The sequence below is a fragment of the Plectropomus leopardus genome, chromosome 3 (assembly GCF_026936395.1).
Source record: "Plectropomus leopardus strain MGB_pleo_1.0 chromosome 3, ASM2693639v1, whole genome shotgun sequence".
Lineage (NCBI taxonomy): Eukaryota > Metazoa > Chordata > Actinopteri > Perciformes > Serranidae > Plectropomus > Plectropomus leopardus.
In genome coordinates this window covers 36519548-36536098 of record NC_142178.1, presented here as the reverse complement: position 1 = coordinate 36536098, position 16551 = coordinate 36519548, and the positions used below count along the sequence as shown (strand labels likewise).

The 16551-nt window shown below is 43.6% G+C and overlaps 1 protein-coding gene across 1 annotated transcript; it reads left to right on the top strand.

The window, feature by feature from the left end:
• The first annotated feature begins 499 nt into the window (after window positions 1–499).
• LOC121942663 (protein phosphatase 1 regulatory subunit 29-like) lies at window positions 500–10426 on the top strand. The gene is made up of 4 exons (XM_042485929.2): window positions 500–1017; window positions 3572–3721; window positions 3824–4818; window positions 6145–10426. Exons 1-4 carry the CDS (start codon window positions 826–828, stop codon window positions 7739–7741), a joined length of 2934 nt encoding a protein of 977 aa, XP_042341863.1. The 5' UTR covers window positions 500–825; the 3' UTR covers window positions 7742–10426.
• The last annotated feature ends 6125 nt before the right edge of the window (window positions 10427–16551 follow it).

Below are 16551 nucleotides of genomic sequence, written 5' to 3'. Positions count from 1 at the left end.
AGCCCAAAGAAAAGCGGTGTTGCTTTCATAGTCCCTGCAATTTCCATTTTTATTGGTGCATCATATGCTAATGTCTCGACGGAAGAGCTGCAATTTATTTTCATACGGGGCTGTTATTTTCATGAACATGAATAATTACAGAACATAAAACGCTGCCGTAATTTGAAAAGTCAAAATATATTTTTCTGGGCTTTATTAAGGCTTAATGAAATAATCATGGCAGTTAATGGATTTATTACTGTGGTGCATTACCTTGAAGGGATTGGGTAGCATGGGTATTAGATTCATATACCTTTTTTTTTTTTTTTTTTTTACACTGTGCCTTTAGAAATGAGACCTAAACTCAATTAATTCAAAATCATCTGGGGATATGTGAACTGTATTACAATTTTCTGCATACTCTTAATCATTTTGTCACCATCACTATTAATGTTAATATCCCCTCCTTCTCTCCCCCCCTCCTTCCCTTTTGCTCTCTCTGTGTTATATAGGCCTTCTGCCTTGCTCTGAGAGGGAGGATTTCCTCATCTGTCTTGTCAAGACCTACGCTTGTCGGGGGCCATGAGTAGCTGCTGGGATGACAGTCTCCAAAACCCTTTGACGTGGAACACCTAAAATGGGGACAGGACTTGCTGCAGTGCTGCAAGCTCAGCTCTAATCACCGTGAAGACGCCCTTCCGTTCACCTTTCTCTCTACTTAGATTTGGCCCTCTCGCCCCTGACCTGCAGCCCTTCTTGATTTGAAACTGCTGCTCGCTGCCTCCCTTCCTTCAGCTCCTTTTCTTTTCCTCCTTCCCGCTGAGGCGATCTCAAACAATCCAAACCATGGCCAGCAGACTCCGTTTGTCCTCCCTGTGTTTCTCCCTCCTGCTCCCTGCACTGTTGCTCCTCCACCTGCCCGGCACGGTGAAAGGGGACTGCTGGCTGATAGAGGGGGATAAAGGCTACGTTTGGCTGGCTATCTGCAGTCAGAACCAGCCTCCGTACGAGACCATCCCCCAGCACATCAACAGCACGGTCAGTATGAACTTATCTATCTGCAGGCCTTTTATACCACCACTGCAGCCACCTCGATTAAACCGTATGCACTCTGAGCTATGATGCTGTCAGCTATAGAGCACATGCCATCAACAGTAATAGCGGCTTTTACAGAGCGGCAAGTAAACCTAATCTTCTTTTCTCTCAGTATGATGCTTGTGATTTATTGTTTGATTGTGATAATATGTTTTTTATACCACAATAATGATGAAAGGATTATTTAAAATAATGTATAATTGAGTTTTATAAGTTTGCAGTCATTACTGGAGGGAGTGGGCAGTGTGAAAATGTAGTGTTTTTAGCACTGACTTAATGGACTAGTGTGTCAGATTTAGGGGGATATATTGGCAGAAATGGAATATTACATATTAAGTATGTTTTCTTTAGTGTATAATCATTCGGAAGTAAGATTTTTTGTGTTCTCCTTACCTTAAAATGAGCTGCTTTATCCTCATAGGGAGCAAATCCTCGTTTATGGAGATTTACATGTGGCACCGCCGTGTTTCTACAGTAGCCCGTAACAGTCAAACCAAACACCGGCCCCAGGTACGGCCATTCACATTTTCACGTTGGCCATCAGAGTAAGAAGCCCAACTGCAATGAGCAGTGCCAGAGTTATGTTTTTTCTAACATGACAGTAGATGGGTTTCCATTAACCCTTAAATTGCCCAAATTGAAATTAGAAATATAAAATATGCTTTGTGTGTGCAATTCTTCAAAACCTGAGCGGATCACCTGGAGGTTTTGAAACCACAATTCCTCAGTGAAATCGTGTATTATCACTTCCCAGAAATCCCTGATACGTGACCGCTCCCACGTATGAGGGGCTTGCCTTTCCATTATTGCTTACATAACACGTCTACGTCACCTTCGATTGGAAATAATGATGGCCAGTGCGGCGGCTGCAATTGTAATAAACCTGCTAATGTTTTAAATATCTATCGCCATGGTTACTGGACTATTATCGTGAGAAGAGTTGCTTAACATCACTAAATGAAAATGCGTCATCTCACGATTGTGTTTTATCGACATTTTGAAAATATCGCTCAAGTCTTGTGCAAATCTTTAATGGAAACTGGCCTAGTTTAAATTACTTGATTTGCAGCCATTAACTTGCGAAGGAAGAGGGGAGAGCATGTTGTGGGCCAACAGCCTGTCCCCTAGATGCCAAACTGCATTGAAGATTCAGTGATTTTTAACGTGAAGCTGCTTCATCCTGTTTTTACAGTTGTTTTAATCACCTAGTTTGATGGTTTTAGAGAGGAAGAGACCTCTGTGGATAATTTGGCTCTTGACAAAAACTTCAGTGAAAACAACAATGATGAAAACTGAAGGACTTCTAGCCAGGAGAAGTTTGAGATGGTTGCAATTTGATAGACACCACCAAATCCCAAAGTCAGGGCTTGTCCAACATCATGTGGAAGATTATCCCAGGTCTGTCCTGCATGATAACAAAACACTGCTTCACCATCTTTTTTTTCAAACTCTTGGGAAGGTCAGTAAGCCAGCCCCAGATGTCCCGAAGGCCCTAAAACGTTCATATGTCACAAGCATGTCAGAAATACATATTTGGGCACTGGGCCATAGAGCGATTTATACACAAGCAGAGAGATTTTGAATTCATTTCTCTTACTGACAGGATGTCAGTGTAAGGACGTTAGAACTAGAGTAATGTGGTCATATTTCCTAGTTTTTGTCAGGACTGTAGCAGCAGCATTCTGAATAAGCTGAAGCTGCCAAACAGCCTGTTTTGAAAGGGCTACAAACAGACTATTGCAGTAAGACTACCGTACTGAAATAAAAGGCATGGGTTAGCCTTTCACGGTCTCGCTTTGACATTACTTACTTATTTTAAAATGGTAGTAGTCAGATGAATTCACTGATTTAACATACATTTCCATTTATGTGGAAATTTGAAGTTCAGTATAACACAAATGTTTATTGCTTGACTCTTAGTTTAAAAGGTCAGAACTGACATTCTGTCTTTCTCTCAGGTGTCTAAGAACAATGATGTCGGTCATATTTCTGTTGAGTTGGCGAAAAATTTGATGCATCCAGTGACTGATTTGCTCAGTACAGTGACACAGATATTCTACATAGATATTCTTCTTCTTCTACATTTATTCTATGTAAAAGCAATATGTATATTTGCACGACACCTGCATAATTATGGAAAGCTACTTTATTATTTTGTATAATTTTTATGGAAGCATAAAAACTAAACATTAAACAAAAGGGATCCTAAAATGGACCCCTGTGGGACCCCACATGTCATGGCCATCTGCTCTGACTTAGAGAGTGGAATGTAGTCACTTGTTATCTCAGGCAGGATGCTCAGCTTTTTGCAGACAGGCTGTGATTAACTAAACAAATTCTGAACAGAAGTGAAGTTGAGGAAATACTCACTAGACAGTAAACTTGTTTTGAGGTGCAATGTGCTTGTGACAGCATTTTTGACATAGCGTTTAGGTCCTCTCAGGCTACCAAAAATTGCAATGGATCACCCGAAAGTCCATTCTCTTGTCTCCCCTAGGTCCATGATCTGAGGCTGAACGAGAACAAACTTAAGGCTGTGCTCTTTACCTCCATGTACCGCTTCACTAACCTTACTGACCTCAATCTTACCAAGAACGAGATCAGCTACATCGAGGACGGAGCCTTTGCTGGACAGGCCAACCTACAGGTCTGCACCCAAGAAGACAATTTTGTTTAAATATTTATTTATCTTTAATTAAAAAAGGAATTATTAAATATTTTAAGGAGCTACTCTTTCTTCCTGTCTCAGGTTCTCCAGCTGGGCTACAACAAGCTGACGAACCTTACCGAGGGCATGTTGAGAGGTCTGGGTCGAATGCAGTGCCTCTTCTTGCAACACAACCTTATCGAGGTCATTGCCACCAATGCCTTCTGGGAGTGTCCCAGCCTCAGCAGCCTGGACTTATCTTCCAATAAGCTGTCCCGTCTTGACCCTTCTACCTTCACTGTCCTAAACAGACTGATGGTGTGTGAGCTTGCAGGAAACCCTTTCCACTGTGGCTGTGAGCTCTACAGCTTTCTCACCTGGCTGGACTCGTTTAACAATGTCACTCACACCTACGACCGCCTCCAGTGCGAAACCCCTTTGGAAATGACTGGTTATCCGCTTCTGAGCCCGCTGCCTGGACACGGTAGAAATGCCCGTTACACTCTTTTATCAATGTGTCGGGATGGCGTGATAATTCCCGGTATGACCTCCCAGACACCAGATCAGGATGGTTCAGGTATGGGTTTGGAAAACCCAGACCAAGGTCTGTACCATCAACCAACCATATCATCCACCGCTGACCCCACCTATAACCATCAGATTTCTATGAAGCTTCAAACGGTCTCCCTCTTCACTGCTTCTCTTCTAGTGCAGATCCCACGACCATACAGTAAGATGTACATCCTCTCCCAGTACAACCAGACTTTTGTGGCAGATATTAAACCCCTTAAAAACAAGCGGGAGACAGTCACTTTGGACAAACTGAAACCTCACACGAACTACACTTATTGTGTGGCTTCTGTGAGCAAAACCCAGCGCTACAACCACACCTGTCTGTCCTTTACCACACGAGCTTTGGGGGCAGGAGACCAGCGAACCAATTCATCCACAACTACCCACTACATCATGACCATCTTGGGATGTCTGTTCGGCATGGTCATTGTTCTTGGATTTGTCTATTACTGTCTCAGACGGCGACGCATCCAGGAGGAGAAGCAGAAAGCTATAAGTGTGAAGAAAACTATTTTGGAGATGAGGTACTGGGCATTTTTTAATGTTTATTACAGCCCTATTATCATAAAAAATGTTGGCATTCTACGTTTCCGCAAACCACAGATATGTTACATTTGCAAATTTTAATGTAGTAGATTCATAGAAGTGTTATGTTTCAACAATGGTTGTATGATGTAGGTGTGGTTAGGTTAAGACAAAGATTTCTTGGTTGTGGTTAAGAAAAGATCATGTTTTGGCTTAAAATACCCTCTTTTGTGGCACAATCCTGACTGGACTCGCAGCAATGTCTCAGTGAAAATCAACCACTTTTTATGCCATTATTCCAGCAGGAAAAGCAGTGATGTTTGGATAACAAACAACTACTTTTTGTGGTTCTATCGCTGCCAGAAAAACAGCATCAGGTTGTTACGAAATACCCGTGTTTGGTGCCTAAAAAGCAACTTGATAAACAGCTACAGGTCATCACAAAAAAACCCATGTTTGTTGCCAAAAAGATAGTGGTCAAGCAGCAACAGGTTGCTACAAAATACCCACATTTGGGGCCTAAAGAGCAGCTGGATAAAAAGTGACAGGTTGCTACAAAACACCCATGCTCTGTGCCAAAACAACACTGGACAAGCAGCAACAGGTTGTTTCAAAACACCCATGTTTGACGCCTGAAAAGGAGCTGGAAATACAGCAACACTGCAGTGGTCTGCAGTTTGGCAGGCAGCTCACAAGGTGACACTCCATTAACCATCCCCTCCATCTCTGGATGGCAATTCAACTCACATATGTCACTTTAGAAACGTTGATATGATTGCGTATAAAACATGCAGCTGTAACAATTGTGGTTTGGCGAAATGTAGAGTGCCTGCATTTTCTAGTTACTGTGCTGTTGAAGATGACAATGACAATGAATTGAAGAGTCATTACACAGAAAGTGAGTACATCTGAGATGTTAAGCCACAAAAGAAATGACATCAGTTTGTCCCGTGGGTAAAATTAATTTCTTTAGGACCATTTATGCTAAGGGCATCAGTTCATTAGTTGTTTTGCTACATTGCTTTTTGATATGAAATCCTGAGAAGCCTCATTTATTCTTACGACAAACAATTTTCCCCAAACCATACTCTTTATTGAGCCTATGGGCTACGCTATTTTCCTTGCGCTTTAATTAAAACAGCAAGGATCCTGTCACCCCATGGCCTCACTGAGAGGACATTTAGATCTAATTAACTTTAAAGAAGCAGCAGGTCTAACTAATTTTTTTCTCATGCCTTTTAGGATCACGGCAAAATTATATATGTAAGATAAGATTATGAAAGTAGATTTTTTGTTTGTGTAACAATGAATCTTTCATTCCTCAGGTATGGCCCAGAGGCTGCTGCGGCAGTGGCCAATGACCCCGGCGCCATGCAGCGTCTCCAGGAGCAGGCTCACCACCAGCACCACCATTCAGGAGGAGCAGGAGGCAAGCTGCCCCAGTCTGCCTCCTCTAGCACAGGCATGCTTCACGGCTCAGCCAACACTAGCTCTTCTCGCCTCTCCACCTTGCCACAGGTGGAGAAAATGGCTACTGCCTTCACTGAGGCAATGGGCAGCAAGGGCAACTACATGGATGTGAGGACGGCAGGAGTGGCAGGGGAAGGCAGGGAGGGAGGGGTGGGAGCTGGAGGAGCAGTGATAGGAGGGGAAGTAGTTGTGGATATGCGAGGTGGGGCTGAGAATGGGACAGAGGCTGGGGAGGATTCGGATGACGATGGCCGTGGCTCAGCGTCCGAGATCTCCACCATCGCCAAGGAGGTGGACAAGGTGAACCAGATCATCAACAACTGCATCGACGCCCTGAAGCTGGATGCCTCTGCTAATGTTGTCACCACCGCTGACAATAGCAACTCGGTGTCCTCCGCCCAGCCACCAGCTTGCATCGCCTCCCTACCCCGCAACCTCCTACCCCTCTCTCCGGGCCACCCTGGAGATCAGATCATGGCCTCTTCTCCAAAAGTGCATCCAAAGTCTCACCCCCAGCCTCATCCTCAGCCTCATCCTCAGCCACATCCTCAGCCACATCCCCAGCCTCATCCTCATCCTCAGCTACATCAGCCGCCTCACCCTCCTTCTATGGCCCCAGTGCCCCTGGTCATGCCACTATCTGAGCGGCCAGGAATTAGTGGTGGGGGGTTCCTCTCTCCTCCTTACCGTGATCCACCACCAGCCAATGCAGTGCGGCCCCTTCAGAGGCAGATGAGCGCTGACACTGCTGTGGTGAAGAACCGTTGCGGTGCCCCTGTTGTAGGATCTGCAAAGAGCAACAGGGTGTACAGTGTGGATATCCCTGAGCAGCGCAGTGATCCTCCCAAGTACCCAACAGAAAAGAGCAGCCCTGTCGGTTGTAGTGGAGGCGGTGGAAGTGGAGGAGGTGGTGCAGTAGTGGGCTGCAATGGGAATGGGATGGGAAACATAAATGGTGGAGGGGTGAGCGTGAATGGGGGCGGGATGGGGTGTAATAATGGGAATGGAGGTGGAGGTGCGGTGGTTGGCCCCGGACAGCAGCAGCAGCACCACTTGGAGGTTCAACCAGACTACCACAGCTCCGAGCACCGCCACTCCTTTCCTGCACTCTACTATGAGGGTGGCAACGAGTCACCCTCCCCGGCCCAAAAGGCCTCATTCCTCAAGCCGCTGGGCCGCACCAAGAGGGATGCCACAGCCACCTACTCCCAGCTCTCACCTTCTCGTCACCACAACTACAACTCTGGATACTCCTCCAGTCCAGAGTATTCGTCTGAGAGCACACTGCGGATCTGGGAGCGATTCCGGCCTTACAAGAAAAGCCCCAGAGAGGAAGCATCCTATATAGCGGCAGGCCACGCCCTGCGTAAGAAGGTGCAGTTTGCCAAGGACGAGGACCTTCACGATATTTTGGACTACTGGAAGGGGGTTTCTGCCCAGCAGAAGCTGTGAGCCAAGGAAGCTAAGTCGAGATAAGGGAGATTGTGAGGTTGGATGCCAACAGCAGACTAAGAAAGGGGAATAGATGTTAATGTAGCAAGACAGATGATGGTGTTTCCTCTAAGCTGTCCAGTGACGTGGGTGATCCCCTGCTGGATCCAGAGTCAAAGAGGTATTCTCTCTGGGTGTTTTTTCTTTGGATCTGATTCTATGATAATCCATTGCCTTTTTTTAGAGGTTGTTTCTGAGCTTGGCTGTTTTCACCACCATACTGACCAGATTCAAGCTGACCAGACTACCTCATACTGGGCACTTTGGTCCCTGCAGGCTTCCATAGACCCTCTGAATCCCCACTAATGAGCAAAGAAAAGGTTGTAACAAGCGAATGACTTCTACCTCATTACTGGTACACTGTAGCTCGATTATCTCACCAGAAGCAGCCCCATTCATGACTTAAATCCCCTCGAACCCCCACCCCTTTCTAATCCCATCAAACCACCATTCACAAAACAATCACTCCTCTGCACTGCCAACACCTGCTCTCCTATAGAGGCATCACTGCGGGAGGTAATGAGGGAGGGAGCAGGATGAGGAATTAGGTGCGTTTGTTTTAGAGTAGCCTGAATCCCCCTCTTTGGTGTGGGGACATTAAGTGATACTTATCGACCTAATTGTTCTTCCTGGCAATTAGGAAGTGTAAGAATAGGTCGGGGAGGCAGTGTGTTGAGCATGCTTATCGATTTGAAACACCTAACTACATATGTTCGACGTTGTGTGGGCACGCATATAGTTTGTGTGCTGGTGTGAGTGATTGTGTGTGGGTGGGTGAATACGGTCGGGGCTGAGTTGTCCATTATTCTCTGTTTCCTCTATGGTAGCAAAGTGGATAGCTTAGTGGAGATGCTTTGCATATAGATAACAGGCCGGTTGGGGAGGTGTGTGTGTGTGTGTGTGTGTGTGTGTGTGCGTGTGTGTTTGGCCCAGCCTGCCTGTCTATCTAGATAGTGTGAAGTAAACCCCCTTCAAGACCTGCAGGCATTTTTGTCTGCTAGCCCATTTCTTATTTACAGGTGTAGCATATTTCTTTGATAAGGGAAGCTATGAGGTAGGAAATTTACATTTCAATAGTGCGAGTCATGCAGAAATTACTTTAGGGTGGGTTGTGCAGGTTGGCAAGACAGGTGTTAGCTCCTATATTAAAGAACCCGGTAATCACATTTAGGAATAGAGGCAGATTGAGAGCAGGTTAGAGGTTCTCCTGCATCTCATTTTGAGCTTGCCTGCGTTAAGGAGACGAGATAGGGACCTTGTATCAGCTCAAGGCGAGGCTGCATACAAACTTAAAATATATCAAATGCTCCCTGCACTACACAGCAAGATACAATGGATGGTGAGCAGAGTGAAGACCTGAGGGATATACTCTGCCTCAGACTGGATGACTCTCCACTCAGAATATTTGACCCTGCTTTGCTCTGGGCGGGAGCTTGCTATGGACCAAAGTGCCCTTCAGAGGTATGATATTACAACTTTCTATTATATTTATATTTGCTTTTCCTTTCCAATATAGAGAATAATATTATCCCAAGAAGCAAGAACGTAACCGCCTCAGTTTACTTTTTTTTTTTTTTTTTTATTATTTAGGATTTGAGTCTGACTTTATGGGTTTGACAATGAAAGCTGTTATGGGAGCAAGGCTGGGTATTATTGCAGACCAAACAAGAGACTTTCTGATACAGAGAAGGCACAGCTGCTGATAATTCTAGCAGTACAAAGTGCTTCTCATCCATATAAATTATCTTTATGCACTCCTTCTGCATCAACATACATGCTGTCAAAATATTAATTTCAGCTGGCCGTCTGTTTCTGTTTCTGCACACTCTTTCTGTCCTCACCACTGACTCCCTGACCTCTGTCTCTGCTGTGATACATCTCAATTCAAAAAGGTATAAATTCTATTTTAAAAAGTCTAATTAATTCATTCTCCCCTGTGTTTTTTCCCCCTGCCTGCCACCTCTGTCCAACTTAATGGGGTAAATTAATGAGTAATTTGCGGAGGTTGATGTCGTACCATCGTCTGAGGTCAAAAGAGCGTGCTGATATTATTAACTCTGCCAGACTGAGAGCCTGATTGAAATTAATGACGGCTGCCTTCGTCTGCCCATCTTTCTTTCTGTCCCTGCCTCCCTCATCAGATGCTTAACCACCTCGCTCTGTTGCATCTTGCAAACAGGAATTGTCCTCAGACAAACTGAAAAAAACCTAAGGTCAGATTTATGCTTCACCATGACTGCAGGTTATGAGTAGGCCAAGGTGAGCTAGCATGGGATTTAACCTCATGGGCATTATTCTTTCTGTTTTGAGTAAGATTGGTTAGGAAGGACCAGTGTGTCATGCCTGAAAGTAATGCGTTTCTATTTGATTTTCCACTGGGTTACCTCTGATATATCATCATTGTGACAGGGCTTGAATTCACCCTGTATTTGAGGTGTGAGTTTGATGGGGGAAGTGAAAGCGAAGAGTGGCATTTACCCTTTGACATATAAAGACCTCTGTCTACAGAATGGGCTCTATTCAGAGGGTCAAGAGATAAATCTGTTGTGAAGTAACCAAAGATTATGCTCATATGTAAAAGAGCATGCCGTGTTGGACTTTTTACCCAAACAGTAGTGTCAGAAATGTCAGACAGATATCCAAAAACCTGGGCACATGGTTTGAAAACTATCTGATCAGATACCTCGGGGGGTGTTTTGTGTAATTCGGGAGGACTAGCCATTTAATTATGCTGCAGTGATCCAGCCACTGTTCTTGCTTTTGATATTCCATTGTGTTTCCCATGAATAATGACTTTCCCTCTGACCTCTGTCATCTGTGGCAGCCAATCCAATAGACCCACTAACTTTCACAATGGGATGTCAAAGGCGTGTCATTACTCTGCTATCAGATCAATAGAACTTAATTTGGGCGGGTGGGACCAAATAAAAAACACAGAGCAAATCCCCTTGGGCACTCCGTTGGACAGCTTCCATTTTTATAAAGAGCCCAGTTTTCTATTTTGGCCCATTGTTCAAATTCCACTGGCAGCTCGCCTACGTGTTAGGTCCAAGGAATCACCAATCAATTAGTTTTAGATTAGTACCACGGGCTACGGACGGGTGGAGGCTTTTTAAAAATAATGGCTTCATTTGGAGGAATAGGGAAAAAATCGAGCTGAGGTTACCTGCATATACCCCTAAGGCCTTTCCCTCGATGGAATAACATTAGCTCAGTTATTCATAAGCACAGTGTGTCCAATTGTCATAATTTGCTGGAGGTCATTACTCATTTTTGTCCAATAGTCCAGTGTTCTTTTCTTTTTTGAACCCTTGTACTTTTATTTTAATCTGTACACTTTAATTGACTTGTTCTCCAAACAGACTCTGCTCTGCCCTGTTTGGTCGAACATAGAGCCAAGCCTTGCTCCACTTCTTCAGTTAATATTTTCCTTAAGTATGTATTCATCCACAGGAGTCATTTTCTCTTGACGGCAAGGTTTTTGATCGCCCTCCCCTACAATGAGGGGTGTTTGACTCCAGTCCTCAGGGGCCAGAGTCCACGGATTGAGACTGACCGATGTACAGATACTGCACCTCTGGGATTTCCAGTGTGTCTTCTCTCCAGTCTTGCCAATTAACAACAATGATGAATCAATGTGACAGGATTGCTGACAGTCCCAGGTTTCCAAAAGAAAACATAACAGGGAACAATTGAGACAGCACAACTTGTGGCAGTCTCTGAGGAGTAGAGTCAAACCCTCTCAGTCCAGAGCTGTGAATCCCAGAAGTACACTGGGACTGGTAATCAGGCGTGTTGTCTGCTCTGAACAAAATAATAAGACCATTCACTGGGGCTTGTTTCCCCAAGTTGGGGTCACAGAGAGTCTAAGTGCAGAGAAATTTGAGCTAACGTCAAGATTATGGTCTTTGTGATTAACGTGCACTTTGGGTGGAACGGCTCTGGTGTATAGGCAACATGCATTTTATTAATCTAAGAACTAGTGTAGATGGTTTCTATACGCCTCCATCTAATTCATGGGGGCTTTACATTGTTCTAGACAATATTGCTAGCTGCCTCGGGGAGTCCTTGCTACACATTCTGGTTTCTCATTTTAGTTTTGTAAGTTTTGAAGTTTGGTTTTTATTGAAAAACACAAATTAATAGTCATGGAAAATCATGAACAACCCTCTCTATTGCCTCCCTTTGGAGTTGTTGTTGCTCTCAATGTGAACTTTTGGCAGAGAAACTATAGACTCGCAATGGTTCCCTGGGAATGGCAGTGAGGTCTCTTTGCTCCCGTTTAATGAAACTTTTAAATCCATACAATAAGATCTGCAGTGGAAACATGGACTTTGTTTTAATGCTGTAAACATTAAAACATTGTACAGATGGAGGCTAGTTTCACACTTGCAGGAGTAAACCCAGAAGCATTCCTCTTCCTATCCCCATATGCCCCCTCCTCCTTCACCATTACAAAGTTAATGGTACATTGAAGCAGCAGGGCTGTGAACATAACTTTTTGTCACTTCTCTTGGAGTGTAATATCGGTACGGATAATGGGAGTCTTGGGACGGAAGTTATGCGATAAAGGGAATCCAAAAGAATGTCCCTAGAATTTAATCTCCAACTTTGCCCTGGTACATTTATCTCCCCCTACAAAATTGTGCATTCTGCTAAACAGAATAGTATATTTATGTTGTAAACATGTAAGATATAATACCTTTTTACATCAGATACATTTCAGACGCTGCAGTTTGGTGCATTTGAAGATAAGTATTTTTGTGCTATAGTGTGACAGGGTGGGACAGTTCTGCTTTCCACTATAGGGCTTTGACAGAGCTAGCCAGGGCTTAATTTACAGCTCATTGCAACTACTTCATTTAACACAATCTTTCACATCCTGCTGCTGTTGGAGCAATATGATCAGCAATTCTGTAGTGAAAGTATAAAGTTTATTTCTTCTGATGCCTTATAAACACAATGACAAGGCAACTGCTGAACATGTTGATTAAATTACAGTACTGGACCAGTCATGACAAAACATTATCTTCAGTTTTTAGTGGCGTGACAGTGCCGTGCCCATTTTACTCAAATGGAGTGTTAAAGTGAATATGAAAAACAGAATATGACTGTGGTTTGTCTTATTTTTATCGTAGGAAAGATATGGCACTGCAATCGATCTTGACATTCACCTAGATTTGCTGGAAAACTCAAGATTTTCACTTTTTCTCCAGCAGGGAGCAGCCATCTTTTAACAAGCTAGTTGGTGACATCACAGAAATGTTTTTCTATAAGAAGTGCAACGCTTTGCTGATGAGATACAAAGAACCACAGACAAAGTCAAAAACCCAACTGCCTATGCCTCTTGAGCCAACAAGACCAAATGTGGTGGAAAGACTTGCAGCAAAAGTGAAAGAGACTTTGAAGTCAGCATATTGGGTGGAACGTGACTACATTTAATGGAAGGCTGCTCCATCACTTTCTCCATCAAGTTCCTTAAACAACAATGCAAAATGCTTATGCTATTGTCACGTTATCATGTTTCCGCTAACAAAACTAGCCTAACCGAGCAATCACACCTACAGGTCCCCTTAAATCATGATCAACATCATCCCCACCTAGAAACTGAGACAAATGTGGACATTTTCTGATTCAAAAAGCATTGGTATAGTAACAAACGCTATGAGTCAACATTAGAGGAATTCTTGGGGTTGAACTTGTCCCGTCTCCGTGTTTGTTTGTTTAGATAGCTTGTGATGTTAGTTCAGTTTTACGTTTGTGTGCCGATCCACTTAATGTGGGAACACCACCAAAATTTTGCTTGCTCTTTAGGAGAATTTTGGAAACAAAGTGATCCATCCTCTGTTCAGAATCGGCTTGTAAAATAAGGCCATTTGATCATTAACAAAAATGTTTGCTCTGTTTCCACTTTCATATTGGCTGTTCTAACACTTTTGCATGTTCATATAAGTGATCCCAAACTCTGATTCTTCCATTCAAAACAGAAAGTAAGATCGACCTGCACCGGCAATACAACATGTGACCCACCTGTTGGGCATTACTGCCAAAAAGTGATCTCCAGTATTTCTGTACACTATGCTCAAAACATCTTTTACACTGGCCGTGAAAACATTGTCAGAGAACAAAACTGTCAACAGAGCTCAAAACATGTTTTACAGAACCAAGTTTACCAAGCCTACCTCAGCAACTCCTGCAATCTTGGTGAATGTCAAGTTTGATTGCAGTGCCATACACACCTAAGGTAAGAGCAGTCATATTTTTCAGTGTTTCATGTTCACTTTAAGTTTGAGCTAAACTAGCTGCTGTACTTTGGAGGTAGACTTCTCCTGGATTGGCTTCATCTGAGGCTGAAAAGAAATTCTGCCTTATAGATTACAGCAAAATTTGGAAGGTTAGGTCATGGGTCAAGGAGCATGCAATGCAGAGGGATGTGTATGAAGTCCTTTCTACATGCAACCTCTCTCAAACTCTATTGCTTTTTTGCTCTGCATAAAGAAATTACCTTTTTTCCTTCAGAGATGATCTGTGACATGGTCTGATCTAACTGAAAGCTACACAGGGAATTCAACTACTAACCCCTTTAAGGCCAGCGAAGTTGACATTGGCCCTGGCTAGCTTTACTGGCCCTAAGGAGAAAGCAGGACTGTGGTTTAACTGCAAACAATGTTGTCTGTCTGCTGTTGAGGTCGAGCCGTTAATGCGCCGATTCATTTGCGGGTTGACCTGATCGGTTGATTCTTTGACTCATCATCAATTGATTGACAAAGACTGACCGAGGGAGTTCCCTCGCGAATCCAACATACAACAGAAGTGGAGGAGTTTCTACCGGAGGCCAACTGTGACAAACACACACTCTCACACAACCGCACACGCACAGATACTAATGTAGAGAATCAATGAATATACTGTACGTGTTTGAATAGATTAGAGTTACACTATTATGGACATGAAATGTGAGAACACATACAACCTTCCCACGCATAACTGAATATACATAACACACACACACACACACATATTGATACACACAAACACCTTCCCACACACACACACACACAAAACATACCATATTCACACCTGCCCACACAAAATATGGACTGACTATTTATATCCACGTTTACAGACACAAATGGTCTTAAAAAGTGCCAAAACGGCGAGTTTTATGTGCAGGCGGAGTGGAACCAAACATCTGTAGAAATGAACATAGTGTCTTTTTTTGTTGTTTTTATTGTTTTGTATTTACTACTGTGTATAATTTCTGCATTTCCTTTCTCAAATGTATTTTTAGTGTTATAGTTCTCATGATCTGTTCTGATCTTTGTGTGTGTTAGAAAGAGATTGCTTATTGTGAATGTCTTATTTGGAGTTCTCATGGTTCCTTCTGATCTGTCAGAATTTACATTTACAACACTGGGTAGTCACACATGTTCGATAACATATTATAATTTTGATGCATAGATTAACTGAGAGCACAATTTTTAACCAGCTATTACAGTTGTATTATATGTAATATTTAGAATTAGAGCCAGTTTTTGTTCTGCCAAAGTTTTCTGCATTTTCTTTTAGATAGTAGAGGTTTTTTTTTCCTTTACGGATACAGGCACATCCATCCCCACACACACCCTGAGAGCTGTGTTGAAGAGCTGATAATATGCCTGTCACCGCTGGCCTTTTCAAGGACCCTGTTTTTCAAGAGAGGCAGAGAAAAAAGGGGAAAAAAGCAGCGGGAGAGTTTGTCCTTTTGGAAGATTGAACTAGCTCTGCTGTAAGAATTAGTATTATCCTGTGCATTTGTGTGTGTGTGTGTGTGTGTGTGTGTTTCTGTTTGTTTCTCAGTGTGCGTATACTTCTTATTGTGTGTGATGGTGTGCACATGCATTTTATTTGCTTTCAAATAACCTGTCATGTATGACAGTGCAGCTGTGCATGAGTGCATCTTCAACATGAGACTAGGTAGCGTTCATAATCGTATGAGTGTGTGTGTCTGCATGTGTGTGTGTGTGTGTGTGTGTGTGTGTGTGTGTGTGTTTGAGGGATTTTGTTATAAAGGTCCGTTCTGTTGTGGGAGTGACTGCTGCGGCTGGGTATCTGAAGCATTTTCAATTAATCTGCCTTTCAGTCTGTGGTGCTCTCCAAATGAGGCTGTGCTCATTCACTTGCTTGCTGTCACTCTGAGACACACACACACACACACACACACACACACACACACACACACTCTCGCTCTCTCTCTACCTCTCCCTCTCCCTCCCGCTCTGTCGCACGTCTTGTAATTGCATGCTGCCCTTTTCATACACCCATTACATTGGCACAGACGCACCCAGAATGCAAACAATCAGCCAAACACACAGATTTCATGTCTGACACAAGCACTGATTGTAATTACACACTGCCACGCCTGCACACACTACGTCCACCAACACAGGAGTATTGTGTACCGTACTATAATTTTATTTATTCATGCACCACCTTCCCCCTTACACATCAGCGTCACCCCTTCATCCTCCCAGCTGACTGATTTCCCTTTCATCCTTTTCTGTAATGCGTTTACTCCTGACCACATTGCCCCTTGTTGCCTGATTAGCATTAGCGCAGCAGGTTAGCTTGCACTCTGACAACTAGTGTGACGCGCTAGTTGCCCCGACTCTTGCCCTGCAGCAGGGGGCAGAGGCAAAATAATTGTCTAACAGACCCCACACAGACGGGAGGCAGCGACTCCATCACAGCTGTATACTGACTTTGGGCTCAGTGAGTTGAGCTAAAAGAGG